The sequence below is a fragment of the Salvelinus fontinalis genome, unplaced genomic scaffold, assembly GCF_029448725.1.
Source record: "Salvelinus fontinalis isolate EN_2023a unplaced genomic scaffold, ASM2944872v1 scaffold_0540, whole genome shotgun sequence".
Classification (NCBI taxonomy): Eukaryota; Metazoa; Chordata; class Actinopteri; order Salmoniformes; family Salmonidae; genus Salvelinus; species Salvelinus fontinalis.
The window spans coordinates 29,435-57,374 of NW_026600749.1; the positions used below are offsets into that span (position 1 = coordinate 29,435).

General features: G+C 44.4%; 1 protein-coding gene across 3 annotated transcripts in view; it reads left to right on the plus strand.

Moving 5' to 3' along the window:
- Positions 1-1,445: 1,445 nt before the first annotated feature.
- LOC129846442 (paralemmin-3-like) overlaps positions 1,446-27,940 on the plus strand; it is a 29,970-nt gene continuing 3,475 nt past the window's right edge. Inside the window, exons 1-7 of one of the 3 annotated variants that reach the window (XM_055914373.1) lie at positions 1,446-1,535; positions 18,821-18,872; positions 19,528-19,608; positions 22,251-22,366; positions 25,881-25,953; positions 27,197-27,224; positions 27,523-27,579. In XM_055914373.1, the coding sequence (XP_055770348.1) occupies positions 18,828-18,872; positions 19,528-19,608; positions 22,251-22,366; positions 25,881-25,953; positions 27,197-27,224; positions 27,523-27,579 (400 nt within the window). In that variant the 5' untranslated portion in view covers positions 1,446-1,535; positions 18,821-18,827. Of the gene's footprint in view, positions 1,536-2,002; positions 2,531-18,820; positions 18,873-19,527; positions 19,609-22,250; positions 22,367-25,880; positions 25,954-27,196; positions 27,225-27,522; positions 27,580-27,940 lie in introns of those variants that run through there. The other 2 variants (XM_055914372.1, XM_055914374.1) reach the window with 2 other exon arrangements.

Below are 27,940 nucleotides of genomic sequence, written 5' to 3' on the forward strand. Positions count from 1 at the left end.
TGTGTGTGTGTGTGTGTGTGTGTGTGTGTGTGTATGTGTGTGTGTGTGTGTGTGTGTGCGTGCGTGTGCGTGTGCGCGTGTGCGTGTGCGTGTGCGTGTGTGTGTGTGCGTGCGTGCGTGCGTGCGTGCATGTGTGCATGACTCCCCAAGGTGAATTGTACTGTTGCCACAAACGTGGGCTGTGTATTCATGCATGTTCATTATCACCAGCGTGAGGACCTATAAGGCATCTTCCTGGGGGCATGCTGCACAAGCCTGGATGTGGTATGACTTGCATCATGCTGCTGGATGTGCCTGTTACTCCACGAACAGTTCTGTACATACTTTACTAGTTTACCATAATGAACAACTATTGAATATTCCACATAGCTACACACCAGGGGTATGTAAAGCAAGGCCTTCAGGTCTGTGGTGGGGCTGGTTATCTTTTCTCCCTGGTAGTTCATTGATTAGTAATGTCACTGATTGTCTCCAAAGAGTCAATCCCCTGGTGTCCCCCGGGTCTGAATCAGTCCCTGATTGGAGGGGAAGGATGACACCTTGAGGCCTGCATTTCAATAAGCCTGTTGGAGAGGGTGGATAGGATATATCATGTAAACATGCCTTCAACACAATATGTCCAGTGCATAGACCTGGCAAAGGGAGAGAGTTAGTTCCCTTGTGACTGATTGTTAAAAGCACCAAAAACATTTTTTTGTGTGTAGTTCCCATGGAAACACAGCATCCCATTCCCATGATAAGGAGTGACATTCATTGAGGCACGCACACACGTACACACGTACACCCACACACAGTATGGGGGAGAGGGACATTGGCTGGGACTGTACTGCATCAACCCCAGACGATTTTAATGAGGTCTAAAGGAAGAGGTTTCAACAATACACCACCTGGCCAAGAGAGTACCAGTAGTTATTCATATCTTTACTGCAGTCTCTAACGGGGCCACTCTCAAAGGACAAATAGTATAAAGTACTTTCTCACTACTTTGCAGATATGCGTTTTTCAATCATATCATGTAAAATATTATGATGCATAAGTTTTTACCTGCCTGAGCCATTATGATAATATGTGAGCTCAAGTGCAGATGCCAAGTCAGGCATATTCACATAGTATTAATAAGTGTCAAAGTCATGCATATTAACATAGTATTAATAAGAGTCAAAGTCATGCATATTAACATAGTATTAATAAGAGTCAAAGTCATGCATATTAACATAGTATTAATAAGAGTCAAAGTCATGCATATTAACATAGTATGAATAAGAGTCAAAGGAGTAAAAGTGGAATACAAGGATAAATCAGGGACAGTAGCAAGCTCAATAGACAGGTACACTGTGGAGACTAAAGTAGAGCACGAGACAACGACTAACATACAGTTTCTTGCCTTGTGCACGCACACGTGGGGGCATGTACGCAGGCACAGGCACACACACACACTGTTGGAAGGGACATGACTAATACAGTGTTTGGCTCTCAATGTGAAGAACTCCTACGGTTTCCTTTTTATTCAGGAATCAAAACTAGGGCGACTCAGGGTACGTGTTATTGTGCCCATGTGTGTGTGTTTGTGAGAGTCCACTTTATGGATTACAGTCAAGGATATTATGTTTAAATTGCTTGGGAGTTAGTTTGGACATAATTATTCAGATCGGAATATGGAGCAATGAAATATATATGTAATCTGTAATTTACGGGGACGAGAATATTTCCCACATCTCCCGACGTTAAAATAGTAATGCCACTGTTGCTCTGGGTGCATTTAGCCTATATTCCAATATCACACTTGTATAATGAGAACATAGGAGGATATTGGGATGGAGCAGGCTACCACTGTTCCCTTCTAGATGCGCTACTATTAAACGATTTACTCTTTGTTTGTCGATAACTTTTGTGTTGTTCACATTGCCCATTCTCCATTTTACATCACATAATAACATATTGTCAGTTGTGTTACCTGTTGCTCCCTGGTTTCAGTGTCTATGGTAGCTCCTGTGGTATGGGAAGTCCACGTCTCACTACCTACAGTTGGTACATACGAACTACACACAACTATCCCTATGTGCTGCCTTCTAAAAAGAGGGTTGGCCACCCAGCACAGAACATGAGTCAGGTAACTGTAACAGAACGTTGCCGCTGAGCTCCGGTGAATTTTGGACACGCATCGATTCGGTTTGGGAGGCAGGGAGTGACAAACATATTCCTCTGAAAGGGATTTTTCTGTACTCTCATGTGTATTTTAAAAACCTTATAGACGTTTTAAGTTTCACGTTTTCGTGTGTCTGCTGCACTGATGTGACGAGTTTTGCGTTTCAAAAGCGGATACAACGCTCAGGTGTTTGTTTTTCATAGGTGGATTTTCTGCCTTTTTAAAAAGTATTCCTAAGTAGAGCAGCGACAGGAGGTTTTACCCTGCGGTATATTTCTTTATTGCAATACTCTTGTTTACCACGTCAGTTTTTTCTTTCTTTCGTTTTTAAATATTTAATTTGCAACCACCGACAACGCCGAGTGGCCACGTTGGAACAAACAGGTAAGTGTCTGCAATAATATTATTAGCCAACACCTTTCGATTTCAACGTTTCTTTGCCTTTGTCTTCTACTGAATTTGAAAGTTAGAAAAGTTAGTAAACGTCCTTGGGTTGACACCTTTTGAACTCGTGCCAACTCGTGCTAAAAATGTGATCCTTGTGCGCAAGCAACGACAGGCCGGGCTGCAAGCTGATGATTTGCAACGTGCTTGACCTCTGTAAACCATTAAACCACACATTCACTAAATAATTATAGAATCATAGTTACATTTGGTCCCATCTTATTTGTTGATATATTCATTCATCAGCTTAGAAATTAACTTGACAATGAGTGTGGAAAGTAACAAAGAGGCCTCATAAAAATAAAAAAAACATTTGGAAGGAGAGGTTATAGAATGTTGCCAAAATGATGTTGAGCTTTTTCATATCAATTCGAGTTATTTCACAGATCTCCCACATTTCTAGAGGGTACATTCAGAAATCATGATACACTTGAATGGAGTATTTAAATACAGAGAACATAATATACCTCAAAGGGATGGATAAATGTAGCTCATTATAACCTAGTTAATTAATGCGTTCTGGGATGACGGAACATATTGGGCCAGCTTTCTATCGCGGAGACTAGAGCATGGTAATAGTGCCTAGCTGCTGTTGCACCACCTACACACACCACCAATATTGTACACACAACAACATAGCTGACACGCTAAACTATTACCCGTCTAAGAGAATCCCTTGGCTCACACTGATTATATATACTGCGAAAAAGGGACTGTTAGATGTAGGAACTGACTTGCATAATATATGAACACATACGGTATGTTCCTACTAATGTGCTGAGACACATGGACTGTGTGTTATTTCTATATATTCTTGCCCATGTGATGTTCAATGCACAGAGTTGCTCATCTAATCTGCTGCATTGTAAACTGCTGAGGTGACGTCATTATGTAGACCAAGCCTGGTCTCATTCTGAGAGAGAAGCCAGGGGCTTTAACCTGAGTCATCTAAAACCACCAGCACATAGATCTGCTTAGCTAGCACACAGAGACATATGCATGTGGGGGGAGGGACCCCAGGTTACAGGTCTCCAGGGACCTACTCTTTAAAGTCTTCCTTCGCTGAACCCCCTAGGCCCTAACTGTGTGTGTGCTAGCCCAAAGGTGCCATCAACATAATTGAACCCCTGACTCATTTTGTTTCTAGGAAGTAGTATGGTGTTCAGTTCACTCTTTAAGTCCCTATAACCAGGGCATATTCATTACTGCACATTGTAGCTTTCTGTTTTGCAACAGAAAATCAAAAAACAAATGTTTCTTAATGGACAAATTCAGGTAGTTACTCCCTGTTTCAGATGTTTTTCTTCCGTTTGGTATCTAGTGAACCATCCTGGTCTCAGAGCATTTTGTATTCTGGATGTAAATTCTAAACACTTCATTTAGTCAGATGTTTCGTATGGTGTATATGTTTGTGAATGTCATCATCTATATCGTATGGCTCCAGGTCATCTATAAGTCTTTGCTAGGTAAAGCCCCGCCTTATCTCAGCTCACTGGTCACCATAGCAACACCCACCCGTAGCACACGCTCCAGCAGGTATATTTCACTGGTCATCCCCAAAGCCAACACTTACTTTGGCTGTCTTTCCTTCCAGTTCTCTCCTGCCAATGACTGGAACGAATTGCAAAAATCACTGAAGCTTGAGTCTTATCTCCTTCTCCAACTTTAAGCATCAGCTGTCAGAGCAGCTTACCGATCACTGTACCTGTACACAGCCAATCTGTAAATAGCACACCCGACTACCTCATCCCCATATTGTTATTTATCCTCTTGCTCTTTTGCACCCCAGTATCTCTACTTGCACATCATCATCTGCACATATATCACTCCAGTGTTAATGCTAAATTGTAATTATTTTGCCCCCATGACCTATTTATTGCCTTACCTCCCTAATCTTCTACATTTGCACACATTGCACATAGATTTTTCTATTGTGTTATTGACTGTACGTTTGTTTATGTGTAACTTTGTGTTGTTTTTGTCGCACTGCTTTGCTTTATCTTGGCCAGGTCGCAGTTGTAAATGAGAACTTGTTCTCAACTGGTCTACCTGGTTAAATAAAATATGTTACAAATGTATATTTGTGCAATATGTTACGAATTTGCTAAACGTATATGTTAAGAATTCCAATATGTTGTCGCTAATGTTAGCTAACTGGCTAACATTAGATAGGTTAGGGTTTAAAGCTAAAAAGTAGTAAGTAGGTAGGTTCATGAAATTGTGCTGAGGACAATAAAAGGCCACTCTAAATTGTGCAGTTGTCACACAACACAATGCCACAGATGTCCCAAGTTTTGAGGAAGTGTACAATTGTCATGCTGACTGCAGGAATGTCCACCAGAGCTGTGCCAAAGCATTTTCTGTTAAATTCTCTACCATAAACTGCCTCCAACGTTGTTTTAGAACATTTGGCAGTACGTCCAACCAGCCTCAACCACAGACCACGTGTATGGTGTCGTGTGGGCGCGCACTGGTGCACTTTGTGCTGGGGTGCACCTGTGCCCACATGACGCCATACACGTGGTCTGTGGTTGTGAGGCTGGTTGAACACATTTTATTGATGACAATTTGAATGCACTGAGATGCCGTGACGAGATTAGAAAAATAGAAAGGGGGCAAATACTTTTTCACAGCATTGTATGTATGTGTATATACTGGTGTATGTATGTATGTGTGTGTATATACTGGTGTATGTATGTGTATATACTGGTGTATGTGTGTGTATATACTGGTGTATGTGTGTGTATATACTGGTGTATGTGTGAGAGATTGGTGGGGTTGAGTGGGGGAGAGAGGAGGGGCGCAAAAGGAAGATGAAACTGTGAAGTAAGTGTAACCACAGCAGTTGGATTTTTATCTCTGCTATCCTGCTGAAGAGAGCGAGTGTCACACTGACAAGACAGAGGGAGATAAAAACGGAGAGATAAATCATGGTGAAGGGTGAGATGGAGTGAAGAGATCTCTCTCTCTCCCCTGGGTGATGGATGACTAGTCTGCTGGAGGGAAATTTCTCACTGCCTCAAACACTGCCCTGCAGTGACTACGCTACCCCTCTTTCTGTTTCTCTCAAACACAATGTTCCCCTCTATTTAAATGTCTTTTTCTCTTTTTGTTTCTATATGTGTCTCTTTTTCTCTACCTCTTTGTTTCCATTTTACTGTCTCTCTTCCAATTCCTCTATCGTTGTCTGTTTCTTTCTTCCAATTCCTCTATCGTTGTCTGTTTCTTTCTTCCAATTCCTCTATCGTTGTCTGTTTCTCTCTTTCTCTTTCATTCCTTCTCGCAGGTTCCGTTCTGCTCACTTACATAACAGTTCCTGTACATGACATTGACTAATTATTACCATTAGAAGTACTGTAGCAGAGATCCCATGCTCTCTACACTATAGTACATATAACTCCAGTGATCTGTCTCATCAGTCTGTGTGATGTCAGTCTGCTTTGTCTTTCATACCTGATATTAGAGGTTCCCCAGGTGTTTGTGGTATGTGTAAGTGGGAATCTTTTTGTGTCTCCGTATTCTTTTCACCAAACAACCGTTGTTTGTCAATGTCTGGACTTGTCCGGGAAGGTAGTGTGAACTGCAGAAGGTACAGTTTACATTTTGTGTGTCTCCCACTGTCTAGAATCATGTGACAGTGACCCAACAAAATAAAAAGTACTCTTTTGAAAAGTTTACTTTCTCCTATACCCACAGTACAAACCCCTCCTCCACACCTGCTGGCAAGGCAACACTACAGACCACATAAAACACCAAGACAATTATGTGACACTTTAAATCATTTATTATTGATGTCGAGGTAATGGTCTGGGGGTGATAATATAAACAAGGAAATGGGGCCTATTCTGACATGATAAAGTCAGCTGTTTAGCTCTTAGTAATTACCTAGCCCTTTATCATAGCGAGCAACCCATGAAACTGGTGTGTGTGTGTGTGTGTGGGAGGGCAAGTCCAAGGTAACGAAATTACGCCGACTCAGGTTTTTCACTTTAAAATGTATGCCAAACAAAAACCAATGATTGCAAAGTTAAAGAAACCATACAGCTCTATGCACAAGGACTACTTTTAACAATTTCCACAGAAAGAAATACAAAAACACATTTACTCAAAGTGCAGATGCACATTTTGGTAACATAATTACAGTTTGTGTGGTACAAACTGTAATTATTTTACCAAACTTTGCACATTTTATCGTGGAATTGCCCAGTAGTAGTACTTTTACCTGAGACCCTAGTTAAGGAAGCTATTCCAGGCACCTGATTTATGATGGGGAGGAGGGGCCAATTTAAGGTTGTCACAATGTTTATCTAACCTTAACTGTCTTTGCTATCTAACAATGATAGTAGCCGTTGAGACTGCTATTTACTGCAGTGTGTGTGTGTGTGTGTGTGTGTGTGTGTGTGAGCAGTGCTTACTCAGTGTAAGGTAGAGGAGCCTGGTTTGTGAATGATGTTTTTGATCAATGGGCATTTCAGCTGCCCGCAGGTTGTCATGACGCCAAGAGGTTGCCATGGTGTGAAAGGGCTGACTTGTCTTATGGGTGTGGACTAACCTAAGGCTCCTTTTTGGCTTTGAGTCAGTTTCGTTGGTATGGTCTCTTGTCTACAATAGAATCATTCACTACATTGTACAACATTAGCTGATTGTTTGCTCATCGTGATAAGGACTCTTATTTTGGAGTCTCCTTTGAATACCATTTGCATGATCACCTACTGTTTGTTAGATATGTGCTCGTGTGGCCAGGCATGCTTAATCTGTGCAAGCAGTGTGAAATACCAATGCAACTGCCATGTTTGGATGTCTGGGGGTGAAACCTGACATCGGTCTAATATATGGTATCTGTTTGCTTCAGGTTGCTTAGGCCACACCCACCACCCCTGAGATGTTTGCTTAGGCCACGCCCACCACCCCGAGGAGTTTGCTTAGGTCAGTTGGGTAGCCTACTTGACAGTTAATAACATGGTGACTCAGATTTAAATGGTTCCACTCAGACCAGATCAGATGGGTGATTTGACATAAGCTGAGGTCAAAGGTCACTCTTAGTTCCTCAGCACTGTGAGCTGGGTCACCAGTACACCAGGGTCAGGAGGTGACTGTGTGGGATACCATGGTATGTCTGCATACCAGAGACATCTCTTAGACAATGTGTACTCCCCTTAGATTCCCAAGGTTTTGTCAACATGGCTAGATTCATAAAGACATGCTTGTGAATCACAACCTGCTGGTGTATCACAGCCCCAGATGGTAAGCATAAGTTGGCCGAGAGACGAAACCCAACGTTGGCCTTTGGAGTGATACCATACTCTAAATCCCACTGTTTGTTTGATTTCCTTATTAATCCAATCACCCACATTTTCTCTGATTAACAATCCCACAGAAGAGGGGTGATGTATTGTCTCTCATTTCCTCCTCCAGTGGGTTGGAATGGGACTATGTTTGTCCCGTTGGAACGGGGCTATGTTTGTCCCGTTGGAACGGGGCTACGTTTGTCCCGTTGGAACGGGGCTACGTTTGTCCCGTTGGAACGGGGCTACGTTTGTCCCGTTGGAACGGGGCTACGTTTGTCCCGTTGGAACGGGGCTACGTTTGTCCCGTTGGAACGGGGCTACGTTTGTCCCGTTGGAACGGGGCTACGTTTGTCCCGTTGGAACGGGGCTACGTTTACGTTTGTCCCGTTGGAACGGGGCTACGTTTACGTTTGTCCCGTTGGAACGGGACTATGTTTGTCCTGGGTGATGATGAGGAATGTTGACGTTAAACATTACAACTGTTGTCTGTCTGTCTGCAGATGGAGCACATCTATTCAAGGACTTTGTCTCTGTTTCAGAAGTAGGGTAAGGAGTCACTGTGACCTGTCTGAAATGGGTCCTTCGGTTTAGATGAGGTTTCTCTGTTAGCTTAGCTTAGACTCGTTAGCTTAGCTGCTAGGCCCCAAGGCAAACAAAGTCTTCACCCAATGATAACAGTGGAGATGAACTGAGACCAGATGACACCAGTCCTGGTTACCTCTCTCCAAACCTGTTTCAGAGTTACACAGATATGCATACATGCAGGCACACACACACATACACACACGCTATAATCCTTTACACACACACACACAGACATAACAGGGGAAACCACTGAAGCAAGCCAGTACATGTCACACCTCACAGAGCTGGGATGAGACTACTGCTGCTGCTGCAGCTGCACCCAGACAATGTTAGGCGGAGGTGACTCAATATTCTCATTACAGAACAGCCCAAAATAGTTTGATCAAAAGTAGGTCAAATGACAGAACCATACAATATCATATCCTATTGTCTGTGTGAGCAGCTAGGTTTAGGTGTGTTAGGCTTGTTTGGATTAGGCATGTTTGTATTATGCTCGCGTGTGTGAGAATACACGTGGCCCTGTGTATATTCAACGAGCTGGTTTGACATGTCATTTTGTGCTTTAACTGATGGAATCAGTGATGACAAAGGGGATAATAAGTAGGGATGTCAGTTCTCAGAAACATCTGAACGTCTCTGGCGACAATTGGAAATCATGTGTGTGTGACATGTTTGTGCTGTGAGGCAGCCCGAGGTGTCTTGTCAGAACAGGTGTCTCATCCTGGGCCCCTGTTAGTCTCTTGATCTTATTCTCTCTTGCGCTCGATTGCTCTCTCTCTCCGTTGCTCACTCTGTTTCTCTCTGACACTTTCAATTCAATTCAAGAAACAAAGTTTATTGATATGGAAAGTGTAGCAACTTACAAAGTCAAACATTTTGCCAAAGCAAACGTGTAAGAACATTTTAAAGAAAGAATTAATATGTACCCAGCAGTTCTATCTCCGACTCCTCCCCTATCCGACTCCTCCCTCTCTCCTGGTTATGTCAATCAACTGGTGCTTCACCGTGTGTGTGTGTGTGTGGTGCGATTTGTGTTACCTGTCAGGTTGTGTTTAAACAGTGGTTCTAGATACGAGACCTACATGCTGACCTTTCACCCCTCTCTCACCTCTATATATACACACACTCCCACATTTCCTGACGATATAGAGCCTGACATATGAGTGCTTATGATTAACTCAAATAAGCCACACACACACATACACACACACGTATCACAGACATATCAGTGTTTCAACAGCATGTCGTGTCCTGCTCTGTCTCAGTAGAATGTTGTTGTCCTCTCATCTCTTGTTCTCTCTCTCTCTCATGGCTTAGTCTTAGACAGTCAGCATGGCTTACTCTGCAACTACATAGAACCCTCAGCTCTCTGCCTGATCAATGGCAAAAGTTAAACTTTTTTTTTGTCTGGTACTTTATCTTTTTAACTCCCCTCAATTCACTGAATGTGTCCCAATGCCACACTATTCCCTACGTAATACACTACTTTTGACCCAGGCCCATAGTGCACTACTTTTGACCAGAGCTCTATGTAGGCAATGGGTTGCCATTGGGACGCAGCCAGTGTAGCTCAGATAGTTCAGCTGGTAATTCCCCTCAGAGATGTGTTCAGTAGGCCAGGCTTAGAGAGCTGCCTCCAGGGCTGAGGGATCAGGTAGGCAGTGAGCGAAGTGATGGTGTGTGTGTTGTACCTTAGTGTTCCATGACTACACCAGTGGAGGATATTGCAGAGAGCGCGGTGGAGGAGGAGAAGCCTGGCCCCTGGACAAACAGAGACACTATTGTGTGTGTGTGTGCGGAACTCAAAGGAGCACCTGACAGAGGGGGCATTGATGCACCCTGGGCTGAGACTCCTTACAGCCCAGCACTATGAAGAGGAGGAAACATCCCACACAAACCTACATGTTATTTGTCATGGGACATGATGTACTGTATAATGACATTACTGTGCACTCCAGGCACCGTTGCAGATAATGATGCAATACTGAAATAATCAAGTGGTGTGTGTGTGAAGGAAGTCATTGAATCCACTAGACATTGGTTGTGTGGGGTAACTTGATAAATGACTAAGAATAGTGATCTGTAGTTTACTTTGGTAATCCCTGCCACACTCCCAGTCTGTTCACTGTTGACACTGGGCTGCTATTGCAGCATACACATACATACAAACACCGCTCAATAGGAATGCAGTGTTTTCATTCCCCTGACCCAGCCTGTCACAAAGAAATTATAGTGGGCAGTGTGCTGTTGGATCTGGCCCAAGCAAACACCATAGATTCCTGTCATCACACACACACAATATATATACAGTGCCAGTCATAAGTTTGGACACACCTACTCGTTCAAGGGCTTGTCTTTATTTTTACTGTTTTATACTTTGTAGAATAATAGTGAAGACATCAACTATGAAATAACACATGTAGTAACCAAAAAAGTGTTAAACAAATCAAAATATATTTTAGTTTCTTCAAATTAGCCACCCTTTGCCTTGATGACAACTTTGCACACTTGGCATTCTCTCAACCAGCTTCACCTGGAATGCTTTTCCAACCATCTTGAAGGAGTTCCCACAAATGCTGAGCACTTGTTGGCTGCTTTTCCTTCACTCTGTAGTCCAACTCATCCCAAACCATCTCAATTGGGTTGAGTTCGGGTGATTTGTGGAGGCCAGGTCATCTGATGCAGCACTCCATCACTCTCCTTCTTTGTCAAATAGCCTTTACACAGCCTGGAGGTGTGTTTTGGGTCATTGTCCTGTTGAAAAACAAATGACAGTCCAACTAAGCGCAAACCAGGTGGGATGGCATATCTCTGCAGAATGCTGTGGTAGCCATGCTGGTTAAGTGTGCCTTGAATTCTAAATAAATCACTGCCAGTGTCACCAGCAAAGCACCATCACACCACCTCCATGCTTCACGTGCAGAGATCATCTGTTCACCTACTCTGCGTCTCACAAAGACACAGCGGTTCGAACCAAAAATGTGTTTTTGGCCAAAGCAAGTCTCTTCTTATTGGTGTCCTTTAGTAGTGGTTTCTTTGCAGTAATTCGACCATGAAGGCCTGATTTGCGCAGTCTCCTCTGAACAGTTGATGTTATGCTGTGTCTGTTACTTGAGCTCTGAAGCATTTATTTGGGCTGAAATTTCTGAGGCTGGTAACTCCAATGAACGTATCCTCTGCAGCAGAGGTAACTGTGGGTCTTCCTTTCCTGTGGTGGTCCTCATGAGAGCCAGTTTCATCATAGCACTTGATGTTTTTTTTTTTCAAGTTCTTGAAATGTTCCGTATTGACTGATCATGTCTTAAAGTAATGATGGACTCTCGTTTCTTTGTTTATTTGAGCTGTTCTTGCCATAATATGAACTTTGTCTTTTACCAAATAGGGCTATCTTCTGTATACTACCACTACCTTGTCACATCACAACTGATTGGCTCAAACAAATTAAGAAGGAAAGAAATTCCACAAAATAAAATGTAACATGGCACATCTGTTAATTGAAATGCATTTCAGGTGACAACCTCATGAAGCTGGTTGAGAGAATGCCAAGAGTGTGCAAAGCTGTCATTAAGGCAAAGGGTGGCTACTTTGAGGAATCTCATATGAAATATATTTTGATTTAACTTTTTTTGCGTACTACATGATTCCATATGTGTTATGTCATACTTTTGATGTCTTCACTATTATTCTACAATGTAGAAATTAGTCAAATTAAAGAAAACCCCTTGAATGAGTAGGTGTCCAAATTTGACTTGTACTGTATATCAGACACACTCGGTCACGTACACACACTTCTCATCTCTCTCACACACTCGCAACACTATGATTGATTTATCTGTCTCCTCCTAGGTTGGTGTCTGTATCTAAACCAGCAGCACAACCATGACAAAGAGGGTTTCTCTACTAGACTGACCCTCTGTGAGGAACTGAAAATCTATGGGTGATGAAAAAGCACTTTGCAACAAATCGCCCCTTCAAGCTATAGACTCTATGATTGAGTACACACACACACACACACACACACACACACACACACACACAGAGAGGAATTGCCTTTGATTATTTTCTTACACACATAAAGAATGAGGACTCTTTCCAGGAACTCTATGTTATGATTGGTGCGGTCTATTTCAATCAACTCCTGACTGGCAGCCAATAACAACAGCAGGGGATGTGTGTGAGCTCTGGGTCTTTGTGATTGGATGGCTCGTCGCCGATCGTCTGGAGGACGCTTACTGGTGTGTGCTCTTTCCCTCTTCCCAAACAGAGAGAGAGATGCGATGCCAGTTTCCAATGGCCTTGGACTGTAGCAGTGTGTCTGACACGGATATTCCCTGAATCTGATATTATTGATGTCAGACAGAGGAAGAAGCCTTGATTCTTAATTTTAATTTGTTGGGCCCATGGTGCTATTCAGCATCCTTTTGAAAGGCTGTCTTGTTGTGTTGGGTGCTGAAGCCTGCCCCCCCCCCCCCCACAGACACTCACACCACCTTATCCCCACAACACATCTCTCTCACATTCACACACCAGACCGGACTTCCTTTCTGTCGTCAAGAGGTGGCCAGTCAAGGCTAGTCGAGCACAGTTGCACTTCCCCCCCAGAGGCTAGGGGGCGTAGAGCCCAGATAATTCTGATTTGTTGAAGTCCTCTCGGAAAGTAAAATACTGCCTCTGGCCGCTCAGACTTAAAATATACTTATTCACACTCTAGATTGGATTAACTCTGTCTCCATGGCAACAAGTGAGCCCTTTTACATCTCATCTTCAGTCCCAAGTGACCCAACCTTCAGTGCAATGCGTATTGCTCCAGTGCAACCTCCAGTGTAGTTTATTCCATTGTCTTACCCCGTGGCATGACACCTTAGTGGTAGCTTACTAGTGCAGATCAGAACCCTGGGGTACTAGTGGAATAGCCTGGATAGGATACAAGTCTGTTTATGCTTTAGCCACTACTGTATAACTGTTGTCTGCACCCTGAAATCATCATACATGTGAATGAAGCCATACTTGTTCATTTACTTTACATTACTGTGCTAATTGAGGTAGTGTGGACATGCTCCACTACCAAGTACTACCTCTACCTGTGCTTATGGACAAAGGGTGGGTGTGTGTGTGTTTCCTGTTTGAACCTCACAGGGTCAGCCCGGTCTCTGACCCTCTCTAACTCCAAATGTCGGGAGGAAATGGAGCAGAAACAATCATTGCTTTGAAGTGTGTCGTGCTGCGTCGGTCGCCGACGGCAACACGGGGGTAATTGTGTCAGTGTGCGTGGCTGAACTCTGTTTGATCGCCACGGTGATGTCACTGTATGGACTAATTTAGCCTTTTACCAACCTGACCCTCATCATTTGATCTGAGACTTGACTAGAAACCCCTCACTGTTACTGGGTCTGGGCTTGGACTTAACCTTCACTACTGTCTCTGTGCTCATGGCTGCATGCTTGTTTGACACAACCCCCAACACGTCCACCTCAATGTGTACTTGTGCATGACACGTCCATAACCTATTACTGCTGAGTAACCGTGTGTCTGTGAGAGACCGACATGGTGGCGGCACCTTGAGGGAAGAATGCTTCATATAAACCATATGACCCCCTGCTCAGTGGCGTAGCTTCAGCCGGTGCGGTCGCACCAGGGCCCGTACCAGGGCCCGTGACGCACCAGGGCCCCCTATGTCATTTGAATAGCGCTCCACCATGCCCAAGTATTAATTGTTGACGCGGGTCCATCACGTCTACGGTTTGACGAGAAGATCTTTCTTTAAAGTAGGCTATATGATAAATGATCCCGCTGATGGTTTCAGCAACAACATTTTTTTTTTTTGCCACTACATAAGTCAGCGTGATATTTTTGTGTATTGATGACAATAAATCCATTTAACTTGCTAAATAAATCATATTATTCAACAGTTTCAATACCAAGTTTAAGATAATGAAATGGATTCTGGGACTCATTGTGCAAATACTCTCCAAAGCATTATTTCTGTCATCGTTTTCAGCAAAAACTGAGCTAGCTATCAAGAGATAACGGCCTATAAATTAATAAAGAGAGAAAGTCGAGAATAAAAAATTACGGATTTAAAAAGTGGAGCCCAAAAGAGGAAGGGCAAAAATAAGAAAGCAAAGCAAGAATCAAAATTTGTTTCATTTTTCAAGTGCAGCCATTGCTGGCACAAGCCATGTAGCGGGACCAGAAGAGGATGTAGGTTTCTCATCGCCAGCAGCAGCTTTTAGCGGGTCAAGTGAGCCACGGCCAAGCTGTTTCATCCTGCCAGAAGAAGCAACTGTGACAGAGGAGGATACTGGTTGTCAGGTATCGGCGGATACGACCCTGAGCACAAGCCAGGCCGGACAAGCTATCCCCGGGCGAGGAGGAAGAGGAGCAGGGCGAGGCTAGAATCGTGGCGGCTGAGGAAACAGGTGGAAGTGGGACAGATGGCCTTTTTACCAATCCAACTGACAGGGGGCATTATGCAACAAATGTGGATGCAAAAGATAAACGGCACGTTATTGCATTAGGCTCGTGTAAGCCTACTGGCCCATTCCCAAGAGATGACGAAAGGCGGTGCTTTTCCAAGTCGTATTACACCACTACAACCAAGGCTGGAATCAAATGACCACGTACATGGCTATGTTGTGCGTATTGTGAGCCTTGCTGGCTGTTCGGAGATCGGAGTGCCCCTTCTCTGGTGAATGGGGTGAGAGATTGGCGCCATCTAACATCCAAAATAGCATGTCATGAGACATCCCAGAATCACATGGCTGCCTGTTTGGTATATGAGCAATGAAAGCTCAATGGCACCTTTGATGCAGAAATGGAGAAAGGCGTACGTAACGCAGCAAATTTCGGGCAACAGGTGTTTGAGCGCATAGTTAATGTAACTTTCACACTTGCATCATGTAATTTGGCGTTGAGGGCACTGTGAAAAGCTGGGGCAGACCAACAGTGGGAAGTTTCTCAGGAAAATTCAACTGCTGTCATTTTACGACCCAGTTCTGAAATAACTTTTAGAATGCCCATCGGGATCCGTTAACTATCTCAGTCCTCAAATCCAAAATCAGCTGATTTTATATCTTTGCCGAACAAGTGAAATGTGACATTCAGGGAGAGATGCAGGAAGACCCATTTAAAAAAAAAAAAAAAAGATATTTCAATTTTTTTGTATTATGGACACCACACCGGATGTATCCAAAGCAGACTAGTTAAGCCAAGTTTATCGCTATGTGAGAGTGATAAGGGATGTAAATAATGTCACCACAGATCTGACCATCAGTTGTTTTGGGGATTTCTGGAGACTGCTGACACATCAGCAGCTGAGCTTCAACATAAAATGCTGGGCAGCATAGAGGATAATGGGCTGGATATTTCAAAATGTCGTAGGCAGGGGTATGATGGAGCTGCTAACATGAGCAGGGTCTATTCGGCGTGTGCCGGCCAGAATATCAGAAAGCGAGACGCTTGCTGTTTATGTGCATTGCAACTCTGTCACATTGACAACTCTGTCAAGAATGTGCCAGAGATGAAACAGTTTTATGATGCTGTTGAACTGTTATACACCTTCTTCGGCATAAAGAGATGGTCAATGTTGAGTGGTATTTGAGTTTGCACCAGAAAAGAAAATGTAACTCTAAAACGACCAGCGGGTAGGACCCAGTCATCTAGATATGAGTCCCTTGACGCCCTGAGATATAGATACGTGGACGTAATGAAGGCCCTCACCAAGACTGTGCTGTTAAGTGTCAGGAAGGACGAGAGGGATGATGCAGCAGCACTTGAAAAGAAAATGGTTTTAGTCTGCAGACTAGGGTTTTAGAAAATGGTTTTAGTCTGCAGACTAAGGTTTTAGAAAATGGTTTTAGTCTGCAGACTAGGGTTTTAGAAAATGGTTTTAGTCTGCAGACTAGGGTTTTAGAAAATGGTTTTAGTCTGCAGACTAAGGTTTTAGAAAATGGTTTTAGTCTGCAGACTAAGGTTTTAGAAAATGGTTTTAGTCTGCAGACTAGGGTTTTAGAAAATGGTTTTAGTCTGCAGACTAAGGTTTTAGAAAATGGTTTTAGTCTGCAGACTAGGGTTTTAGAAAATGGTTTTAGTCTGCAGACTAGGGTTTTAGAAAATGGTTTTAGTCTGCAGACTAAGGTTTTAGTAAATGTGAACGTCGTCTCCAAAACGTTTCTGACTTAGAATATGTGGACAACTACAAGTACCTAGGTGTCTGGTTAGACTGTAAACTCTCCTTCCAGACTCACATTAAACATCTCCAAACCAAAATTAAATCTAGAATCGGCTTCCTATTTCGCAACAAGGCCTCCTTCACTCGTGCTGCCAAACATACCCTCGTAAAACTGACCGTCCTTCTGATCCTCGACTTCGGAGATGTCACTTACAAAATAGCCTCCAACACTCTACTCAGCAAATTGGATGCAGTCTATCACAGTGCCATCTGTTTTGTCACCAAAGCCCGATATCCTACCCACGACTGTGACCTGTATGCTCTCGTTGGCTGGCCCTTGCTCCTATACTCGTTGCCAAACCCACTGGCTCCATGTCATCTACAAGTCTCTGCTAGGTAAAGCCCTGCCTTATCTCAGCTCACTGGTCACCATAGCAGCACCCACCCGTAGCACGCGCTCCAGCAGGTATATCTCACTGGTCACCCCCAAAGCCAATTCTTCCTTTGGCTGCCTCTCCTTCCAGTTCTCTGCTGCCACTGACTGGAACAAACTGCAAAAATCACTAAAGATGGACACTCTTACCTCCCTCACTAGCTTTAAGCACCAGCTGTCAGAGCAGCTCACAGATCACTGCACCTGTACATAGCTCATCTGTAAATTAGCCCATCAAATCTACCTCATCCTCATACTGTATTTATTTATGTATTTATCTTGCTCCTTTGCACCCCAGTATCTCTACTTGCACATTCATCTTCTGCACATTCTACCATTCCAGTGTTTAATTGCTATATTGTAATAACTTCACCACTATGGCCTATTTATTGCCTTACCTCTCTTATCCTACCTCGTTTGCACATGCTGTATATATATATTTTTTCCTACTATATTATTGTGTGTATATATGTAAGTTATCGTTACTCATTGTGTATTTGTTCCTCGCGTTATTATTTCTCTCTGCATTGTTGGGAATGACCCGTATGTAAGCATTTCACTGTTAGTCTACACTTACAATTTGATTTGTAAGTGTCATTGAGTTAACAGTGTAGTGCGTAGGGACCTGGTCTGGGCGGAGTGTCTGTTACACACTGGCCCTCATGTGGCGTAGAAGCATGTAGGAGATCTCCACAACTCAGTGAAAACTGTGAAGACAATGGATTACGCTCTTGGACTAATACTAAGTCATTGTGTGCAAGTTTTTCTCCAACTTTCTCTCTCCCTCTCTGCTGTGTATCATCATATTGTATCTAATTATCAGACTCCGTCTGTAGGGAGCTCAACAATGCTCCTCATCAAAGACAGTTTGTTTATCTCCTCACTGCTATTCCTGGCTCCCCATGAGACCTAACGTCATCCCTACGGAAGCTCATAAGCTGGTTATAAGCTGTCATAGCCCCAATGCCTCCAAACACCAGGGAGGTTGGGGTTTGAGGGAGCTATCAGGGTGTTTTCTAAGGCTTGGAGCAGAGGATAGGAACTGTGGAGAAGGATGAAGGGTAGGTGGTGATTGGTTGCCAGATCGCAGCTATAAACGAGTGATTGTCGTGTTTTCCTAGTGGATTGGGTCCAGTCTCCAATATTCCCTTGGGAAGTAGGAAATATCACTGTTTCTACACAGTAGAAATATATCTCCTGGTCCTCTATCGATCAGTTGGTAGAGCATGGCGGTTGCAACGCCAGGATAGTGGGTTCAATTCCTGGGACTACCCATATGTAAAATGTATGCAGGCATGACCAAGTCGCTTTAGATAAAAGCATATATGGCATATATGATCTGTTTCTAGGCTCTATAATAAAGGTTGGCGGGTACAGCACATCCTCCAGGCTGTGTTCGTACGTACCAAGTCAGGCTAGTCATATTGTCCCGCTGTGTGTCAGCTGTGAGGATCCAAACATGTAGTTACAGTCATTTGCCTTGTGATGCCTGAGGCCATGTCACAAGGGATACGTAATGTGAAACAACACAAGCTAGATAGAAACGTCCAGATGAATTCTCAGAAAAACAACTAAGGCTTTCAGGTATCTCAGGGTCAGAGTGCTGATCTAGGATCAGGTCCCCACCTGTCCATATAACCGTATTAATTGTGCTCTAAAAGGCTACTGTTCCTTTTAGAGCAGCACTTCAACTACTTCCTAAGGTAAATGATGGATGTAACCTATAACCTTTAACCCCTTGTCTTGTCACACAGATTGAAGATGGACGAGGCAGAGAAGTACACACAGAGACTGCAGGCGATCACTGTGAGTCAAGCACCTGACACGCACACAACCACACATGCAGACCCATGGAAACTAAGCACTGCTCCTTGCGCTGCCTGTCCATAGCTACTGAATAATTTACCCATAGTGCAGTGTGTTGCACCAGGCCGCCTCCCTCAGCCCAGTAAAACAACGCCACAGTATTTCCATGGAGACACAGTGACTATTATAGGATGGCTACCTCTCTAGGATAATGGTGACAGGTTTGACCAGGTGTTTTCCTATTTATTACCTCTCCACCTCTTCTTTCTGTTTTCTCTTTATTCTCCCTCTGTTTCTATTTTTTCCTCTTTGTTTATCACTCCACCTCTCTCATTGTCTCGCGCCCCTTCTTGCCCCTCTCTCTCGCTCTCCCCCCTCTCTCTCTTGCTCTCTCCCCCTCTCTCTCTTGCTCTCTCCCCCCTCTCTCTCGCTCTCTCTCGCTCTCTCTCCCCTCTCTCTCGCTCTCTCTCTCGCTCTCTCTCTCGCTCTCTCTCGCTCTCTCTCTCGCTCTCTCTCCCCTCTCTCTCGCTCTCTCTCTCGCTCTCTCTCCCCTCTCTCTCGCTCTCTCTCCCCTCTCTCTCGCTCGCTTTCTCTCCCCTCTCTCTCGCTCGCTCTCTCTCCCCCTCTCTCTTGCACTCTCTCCCCTCTCTCTCAGGAGAAGCGTCGTCTGCAGGAGGAACAGGAGAGGGCCAAGAGGGAGATGGAGGAGGAGAGGCTGAGGCTACAGCAGCTCAAGGTGACACACACACACACACACACACTCTGAAGGTCTGACCATCACCCTCTCACTGTCCCCGACCCGTCACACCTCTCACTGTCCCCGACCCGTCACCCCTCTCACTGTCCCCGACCCGTCACCCCTCACTGTGCAGGACTATTTATTCTGAGGTGTAACGTCAAATGGCCAGAAAAGTGACCACACACACTCAGACACACACGCTCTCTCTGTGAATATGGTGGTGGATACTGGACAGAACCCCCACACTCATTCTTCTTTCCCCACAAATGTAGAATGTAGCCATAATGTTGTTCCGCCAAAATCCTGTACGGACTCATTCCAGCGTGTTAGCAAGGGGCTTACTTCAGTTCCAAATTCCATTCCAAGCAACACACAAATCCTAGTCTACTTGAACACACCCTTCCTGAAACCTCCTGCCAGAGTTGGGAGGTTTGGCCTTCCTTCACTAGAACGGTGTGTGTGTGTTTACGTGCTCTGCTCTCTGCACTGGACGGCTCTATTGTTTTCACACCACTTCCAACTGCCCGCCTGGCGCATTCCTCAAATCCTTGCTGTGTGCTTGCGTACACCCAATGAGAAAATGGTTTCAGGTGACTGGTCTGCCTTAGTCTGCTACCTGGAGCCACCTCCAAGAATGATTACCCCAACCACCCTTATGAGGCTAAATTATAACGAACTTGCATTAACCATAGTTTTTAGTTGGCTAACTTCTAACCTACAAGAACGCCTCTGTCTACAACTGTACTGTACCGACTACTGAAGGAACAAACCCTGCTCTGTACTCCTCAGAGGTAAAGGTAGTACTGAGCTCTCAATGGCTGTCACCAGCAGTGATCTCTCGACTTCCTCAGAGGTCAATTACAGCCTGCTATCACACCCACAGCTTTAAAGCCTTCTAATTGTTATCGTCATGCAACGTGATCTCATGTTTGTCCTCTGGGGGAAGGATGTGGACTGTTTTGTATTCAGCCACTCTTTGAGGACAATGGGTATTTCTTAATTATGCAAAAAGTTGTGATGGTGTCCACACTCAAAGATGTCCCATAAAGCTTACTGTATTTCAAAAATATATATTATTATTTTCCCCGCGTCAGGGATAGCGTGCGCAGATGTTTCGGCTTTGCATCCTTCTTCAGTACCTACACACTGTAAAGCCGAAACGTCTGTGTACTCTATCCCTGATGCAGTGAAAATACATCTTTTTTTATAGTCAAATGTAGTAAAGTTTATGCGACATCTTTTTGAGTGCTGACCCATCATGTCTTTTTACTTATCTGAATTTCTGGGTTTTACCCACCAATCAAACTTCTGACCCTCTTGATGAGGTATTTCTTAGAAGGAGAAAACGATCCATTTAATTGAACTTCATATTAGTCCTGTTGGGTTAGAGGGAGGTGTTCTGCAAACACACATGTTGGCTCTGAGAGGACCTGTGCTGCTACAGCAACAGGAAGGAAGTGCTCTCTGCAGACTTCCTGTCAGTGGTCTGCTATACATTTCACCTTCAGCTGAGGTGGTGAGACGGGGCCAGCGGGGAGGAGCGGAGAGGGGGAGAGGAGGCCAACGGGGGGGGGGGGGGGGGGGGGGGGGGAGTGGTAGGATAGGAGAGACCTTGTGTCCCAATTTGTTACCTTGCTCGCAAAAGTGTGCACTCATTCACTCCCCCTCATGCATTTAAAAGCATTGGATTGGTGTAAGCATGGGCTAGTAATCTTTTAAATCTATAAGGTGAAGTGAGCAAGTGCACACTTGGGGCAGAAAGGAGTGTGTTCCTGTCTGAATGTATGGGATATGAGTTAAAGGGATGGGACACCTGTTGAGGGCTTTATTGAAGTGTTAAAGGGATGGGACACCTGTTGAGGGCTTTATTGAAGTGTTAAAGGGATGGGACACCTGTTGAGGGCTTTATTGAAGTGTTAAAGGGATGGGACACCTGTTGAGGGCTTTATTGAAGTGTTAAAGGGATGGGACACCTGTTGAGGGCTTTATTGAAGTGTTAAAGGGATGGGACACCTGTTGAGCGGTTTATTGAAAGGAAGTGGAGTAGGGAATGAGGTCTAATAGAGAGATGTGACCTAAGCTGATTGGATGGGGAGGTTTAAAGGTCACAGCCACCGACTGACACCATAACAATAGTGTGTGAGAATGAAGACAAACCTGTCAGATTTAAAGACAATGCCATGTTGCATTAAGCTCATGTTGTGTCTGAGTAGGAGTGCATGGTTTGGATGATGCCTATGACGTTGACAACGTTGACTGACATACTTCTCTTGCTCTCCCTGTGTCCTCCCTCCCTCCCTCTCTCCCTGTGTCCTCCCTCCCTCTCTCTCTCCTTGTGTCCTCCCTCCCTCTCTCCATGTGTCCTCTCTCCCTCTCTCTCTCCATGTGCCCTCCCTGTGTCCTCCCTCCCTCTCTCGCGCTCTCCATGTGCCCACCCTGTCTCCATGTGTATTCTCTCCATGTGTCCTCCCTCTCTCTCTCCATGTGCCCTCCCTGTCTCCATGTGTCCTCCCTCCCTCTCTCTCTCCATGTGTCCTCTCTCCCTGTGTCCTCCCTCCCTCTCTCTCTCCATGTGTCCTCTCTCCATGTGCCCTCCCTGTGTCCTCCCTCTATCTCTCGCGCTTTCTCTCTCCATCCAGAGGAAGTCTCTTAGAGACCAATGGCTGATGGACGGCCCCTCTTCCCCAACATCCTCAGAGCCTCGTTCCCCGCTGTGGGGCTCCCAGGTCCAGGAGATGGAGCAACGCATAGACAAGTAGGAATCTCCTATTATACACCCCATACTCACCACATTACCTGTATAGGGCTACCTGTATACTCACCACATTACCTGTATAGGGCTACCTGTATACTCACCACATTACCTGTATAGGACTACCTGTATACACACCACATTACCTGTATAGGGCTACCTGTATACACACCACATTACCTGTATAGGGCTACCTGTATACTCACCACATTACCTGTATAGGGCTACCTGTATACACACCACATTACCTGTATACTCACCACATTACCTGTATAGGGCTACCTGTATACACACCACTACCTGTATACTCGCCACATTACCTGTATAGGGCTACCTGTATACACACCACATTACCTGTATAGGGCTACCTGTATACACACCACATTACCTGTATAGGGCTACCTGTATACACACCACATTACCTGTATAGGGCTACCTGTATACTCACCACATTACCTGTATAGGGCTACCTGTATACACACCACATTACCTGTATAGGGCTACCTGTATACTCGCCACATTACCTGTATAGGGCTACCTGTATACACACCACATTACCTGTATACTCACCACATTACCTGTATAGGGCTACCTGTATACACACCACATTACCTGTATAGGGCTACCTGTATACACACCACATTACCTGTATAGGGCTACCTGTATACACACCACATTACCTGTATACTCACCACATTACATGTATAGGGCTACCTGTATACTCACCACATTACCTGTATAGGGCTACCTGTATACACACCACTACCTGTATACTCGCCACATTACCTGTATAGGGCTACCTGTATACTCACCACATTACCTGTATAGGGCTACCTGTATACACACCACATTACCTGTATAGGGCTACCTGTATACTCACCACATTACCTGTATAGGGCTACCTGTATACACACCACATTACCTGTATAGGGCTACCTGTATACACACCACATTACCTGTATAGGGCTACCTGTATACTCGCCACATTACCTGTATAGGGCTACCTGTATACACACCACATTACCTGTATACTCGCCACATTACCTGTATAGGGCTACCTGTATACTCACCACATTACCTGTATAGGGCTACCTGTATACTCACCACTACCTGTATACTCGCCACATTACCTGTATAGGGCTACCTGTACAGCTACACAGTAGCTGTATGAAGACTCTTAGAGAATAAGACATTCTATACTCTCCATGTTGTCTGTCTAGGGTTGTGGCTGTTTGTTAGACCTCTGCACCTCGTAGTGGTTATAGCCTCTACACCTCGTAGTGGTTATAGCCTCTACACGTCGTAGTGGTTATAGCCTCTACACGTCGTAGTGGTTATAGTCTCTACACCTCGTAGTGGTTATAGCCTCTACACCTCGTAGTGGTTATAGCCTCTACACCTCGTAGTGGTTATAGCCTCTACACCTCGTAGTGGTTATAGTCTCTGCACCTCGTAGTGGTTATAGCCTCTGCACCTCGTAGTGGTTATAGCCTCTACACCTCGTAGTGGTTATAGTCTCTACACCTCGTAGTGGTTATAGTCTCTACACCTCGTGGTGGTTATAGTCTCTACACCTCGTAGTGGTTATAGTCTCTGCACCTCGTAGTGGTTATAGTCTCTACACCTCGTAGTGGTTATAGTCTCTACACCTCGTAGTGGTTATAGTCTCTGCACCTCGTAGTGGTTATAGTCTCTGCACCTCGTAGTGGTTATAGTCTCTACACCTCGTAGTGGTTATAGTCTCTACACCTCGTAGTGGTTATAGTCTCTACACCTCGTAGTGGTTATAGTCTCTGCACCTCGTAGTGGTTATAGTCTCTACACCTCGTAGTGGTTATAGTCTCTACACCTCGTAGTGGTTATAGTCTCTACACCTCGTAGTGGTTATAGTCTCTACACCTCGTAGTGGTTATAGTCTCTACACCTCGTAGTGGTTATAGTCTCTACACCTCGTAGTGGTTATAGTCTCTACACCTCGTAGTGGTTATAGTCTCTACACCTCGTAGTGGTTATAGTCTCTACACCTCGTAGTGGTTATAGTCTCTGCACCTCGTAGTGGTTATAGTCTCTGCACCTCGTAGTGGTTATAGTCTCTACACCTCGTAGTGGTTATAGTCTCTACACCTCGTAGTGGTTATAGTCTCTGCACCTCGTAGTGGTTATAGTCTCTACACCTCGTAGTGGTTATAGTCTCTGCACCTCGTAGTGGTTATAGTCTCTACACCTCGTAGTGGTTATAGTCTCTACACCTCGTAGTGGTTATAGTCTCTACACCTCGTAGTGGTTATAGTCTCTACACCTCGTAGTGGTTATAGTCTCTGCACCTCGTAGTGGTTATAGTCTCTACACCTCGTAGTGGTTATAGTCTCTACACCTCGTAGTGGTTATAGTCTCTACACCTCGTAGTGGTTATAGTCTCTACACCTCGTAGTGGTTATAGTCTCTACACCTCGTAGTGGTTATAGTCTCTGCACCTCGTAGTGGTTATAGTCTCTGCACCTCGTAGTGGTTATAGTCTCTGCACCTCGTAGTGGTTATAGTCCCTACACCTCGTAGTGGTTATAGTCCCTACACCTCGTAGTGGTTATAGTCTCTACACCTCGTAGTGGTTATAGTCTCTGCACCTCGTAGTGGTTATAGTCCCTACACCTCGTAGTGGTTATAGTCTCTACACCTCGTAGTGGTTATAGTCTCTACACCTCGTAGTGGTTATAGTCTCTACACCTCGTAGTGGTTATAGTCTCTACACCTCGTAGTGGTTATAGTCTCTGCACCTCGTAGTGGTTATAGTCTCTGCACCTCGTAGTGGTTATAGTCTCTGCACCTCGTAGTGGTTATAGTCTCTACACCTCGTAGTGGTTATAGTCTCTACACCTCGTAGTGGTTATAGTCTCTACACCTCGTAGTGGTTATAGTCTCTACACCTCGTAGTGGTTATAGTCTCTACACCTCGTAGTGGTTATAGTCTCTACACCTCGTAGTCGTTATAGTCTCTACACCTCGTAGTGGTTATAGTCTCTACACCTCGTAGTGGTTATAGTCTCTACACCTCGTAGTGGTTATAGTCTCTACACCTCGTAGTGGTTATAGTCTCTACACCTCGTAGTGGTTATAGTCTCTACACCTCGTAGTGGTTATAGTCTCTACACCTCGTAGTGGTTATAGTCTCTACACCTCGTAGTGGTTATAGTCTCTACACCTCGTAGTGGTTATAGTCTCTACACCTCGTAGTGGTTATAGTCTCTACACCTCGTAGTGGTTATAGTCTCTACACCTCGTAGTGGTTATAGTCTCTGCACCTCGTAGTGGTTATAGCCTCTGCACCTCGTAGTGGTTATAGTCTCTGCACCTCGTAGTGGTTATAGTCTATTTTCATGTATTGTAAGTGTCTGATAGCACTACCTTTTATCAATGCGAGGTTAAAAGTGAATGATTTATTCTGGCTGAGGTTGGAACTGAACGCTAAAAGACTGTGTGTGTGTGTGTGTGTGTGTGTGTGTGTGTGTGTGTGTGTCAGGTTGCAGACAGAGAGTCAACGGTTAGCGGAGGAGGAGGAGAAACTGGAGCAGCAGATGGAAGATGGCCGAGCTGTGAGTGACACACACTATGTCTTACTATACTTGTGAAGACCTTTTGAGGACCAACAATTGATTCACATTTTCCCCCTAAACTGGCATTCTAACCCCTAAGCCTAAAATATACTTTTTACAAGTGAGGACTGGCAAAATGTCCTCACTTGGTTTACTATTCTTGTGAGGACTTCTGGCACTAAAATGTGTACACCTACACAGACACAGAGAGAGAGAGAATTAGGATGGCCAAGCTGTGAGTAACGCACACAAACACTCACTGATACACAAGCACACAGACCAATTGACTGGGCTAGCTAGAACAAGTAGCCCCAATCATTACGTCCGTTCTTCCCACCAGTCCTGACCGACGAGGCTCCTTTCAGAGGAATAATACATTTTTCCATAATAATACGTTAATGCAGCTTTGATGTAGCCCCTCTCGTTCAGAAGCAGGAGCTTTAGAAAGACCACGCCCACCTTGCATAAACAATGTTCCACTTAGACGTGTGTAATCGCTCCACCTCAAGGCAACCGTGACTGTTTACCTCAGAATGACCTTATACAACAAAGAATTCTCCTCTTCAAGTCTTTTGTTCTTTTGTTTGTATTTCTTCTCCTAACCTTGATTTTTAGAGGTTGTAAAGACGGGAATCACAAACCGAGCGTGTTATTTAGTCTCGTAGCCAAGGAGCAGACAGGTGATGGTTGACTCGTATGATAGTGGGGGTTTTTGTGACATGGCAGAGGAACTACCCTCAACACTGGGCTCTTGTTATAAAGGGGGTGTCCTCCCACCCTCTTTAAAGGTCGACTCAGTGATCTGACGTAGAAGCAGAAAGTAAACGGCATAGTGGGTCAATTTCCGTAACAACTAAGAGCGCTGAAGCGCGAGGCTCAACTTCTATGCTGTTTCGGTGCCCTGGCAACCAGGCTGTAACTAAGAGAACCCTGTACACACGCGCAGATACTGTGTGAGAGGGAAGTCTTTGCATCTCACTCATCTCAATATCTGTCATTTCACAGAGTCTACCTTTTTAAAGTAGGCATATTTAGTATTGAATAGTCACTGGTGGATGGTGGGGCCCTAAAGTCTAATTGGCTCCCTCTTGTGGGTTGAAAATGCATGAATGACATTGCTCATCTACCCTTTATAATGTTATTCCTCATCTAGGGTCACGGTTACAACTTGAGACTGAAAGTAATAAAAGAATGGTATGTGGTTGGAGTGTCTAACCCCGCCCCCGTCTGTCTCCTCCAATAGAATGCGGTGGTGGTGGAGGCTACAGCAGGTAGGTGTCACCCGTCTCTGAATGAATGAACGACTGTCTAGCTGTCACCACCGGTTACCGTTAGCAACTGCTAGTAGCAGTCGTCGTTCCACTGGCTTTATGTTACTTGACCCAATCAATTGAATTGTTGAAAGATAACATAACACGTCTTTGTTTCTGTTTGAGTTGATAATGAATGTGTTGTGCGGTAAAAAGACATCGTAAATAACCCAATAGATTTCAACAGAATCGGGACTGTTGAATGCTAGGCTTAATAAACACTGATTAAAAAAAGTCTTATTTCCATCTATTCCCACAGAAGCTGTCCAAGCAGTTATCTTGGAGAATGGACAGGAAGAAGTAGAGGCTGAATCTGGTAAGGGGTTAACAATGTTACCATCTTCACTCTGAATCAACTGAAATGGGTTCTAGTCCCAGAAGACACTACAGACTGTACTGGCCTTTGATGGTATTTGTATTACAAAGGTAATACGTTGTATTCATTCGTCAGTGGAAGTTCATACATGCATACAGTATCTATGCATTTGAATGACATGGAATACATATAAATTGATGCTGATGAAGAATCTCATGTGTGAAGTTATCAGGGAAAAGCATAGAAATATAATTTCTAGAACATGAACATTCCTTTAGACCACTGCTGTTTGGCTGCACCATGATGGGTCTAGTAATTCTATTTCTATGGGGCAAAGAGCACACAACACAAGCCAAGTCAG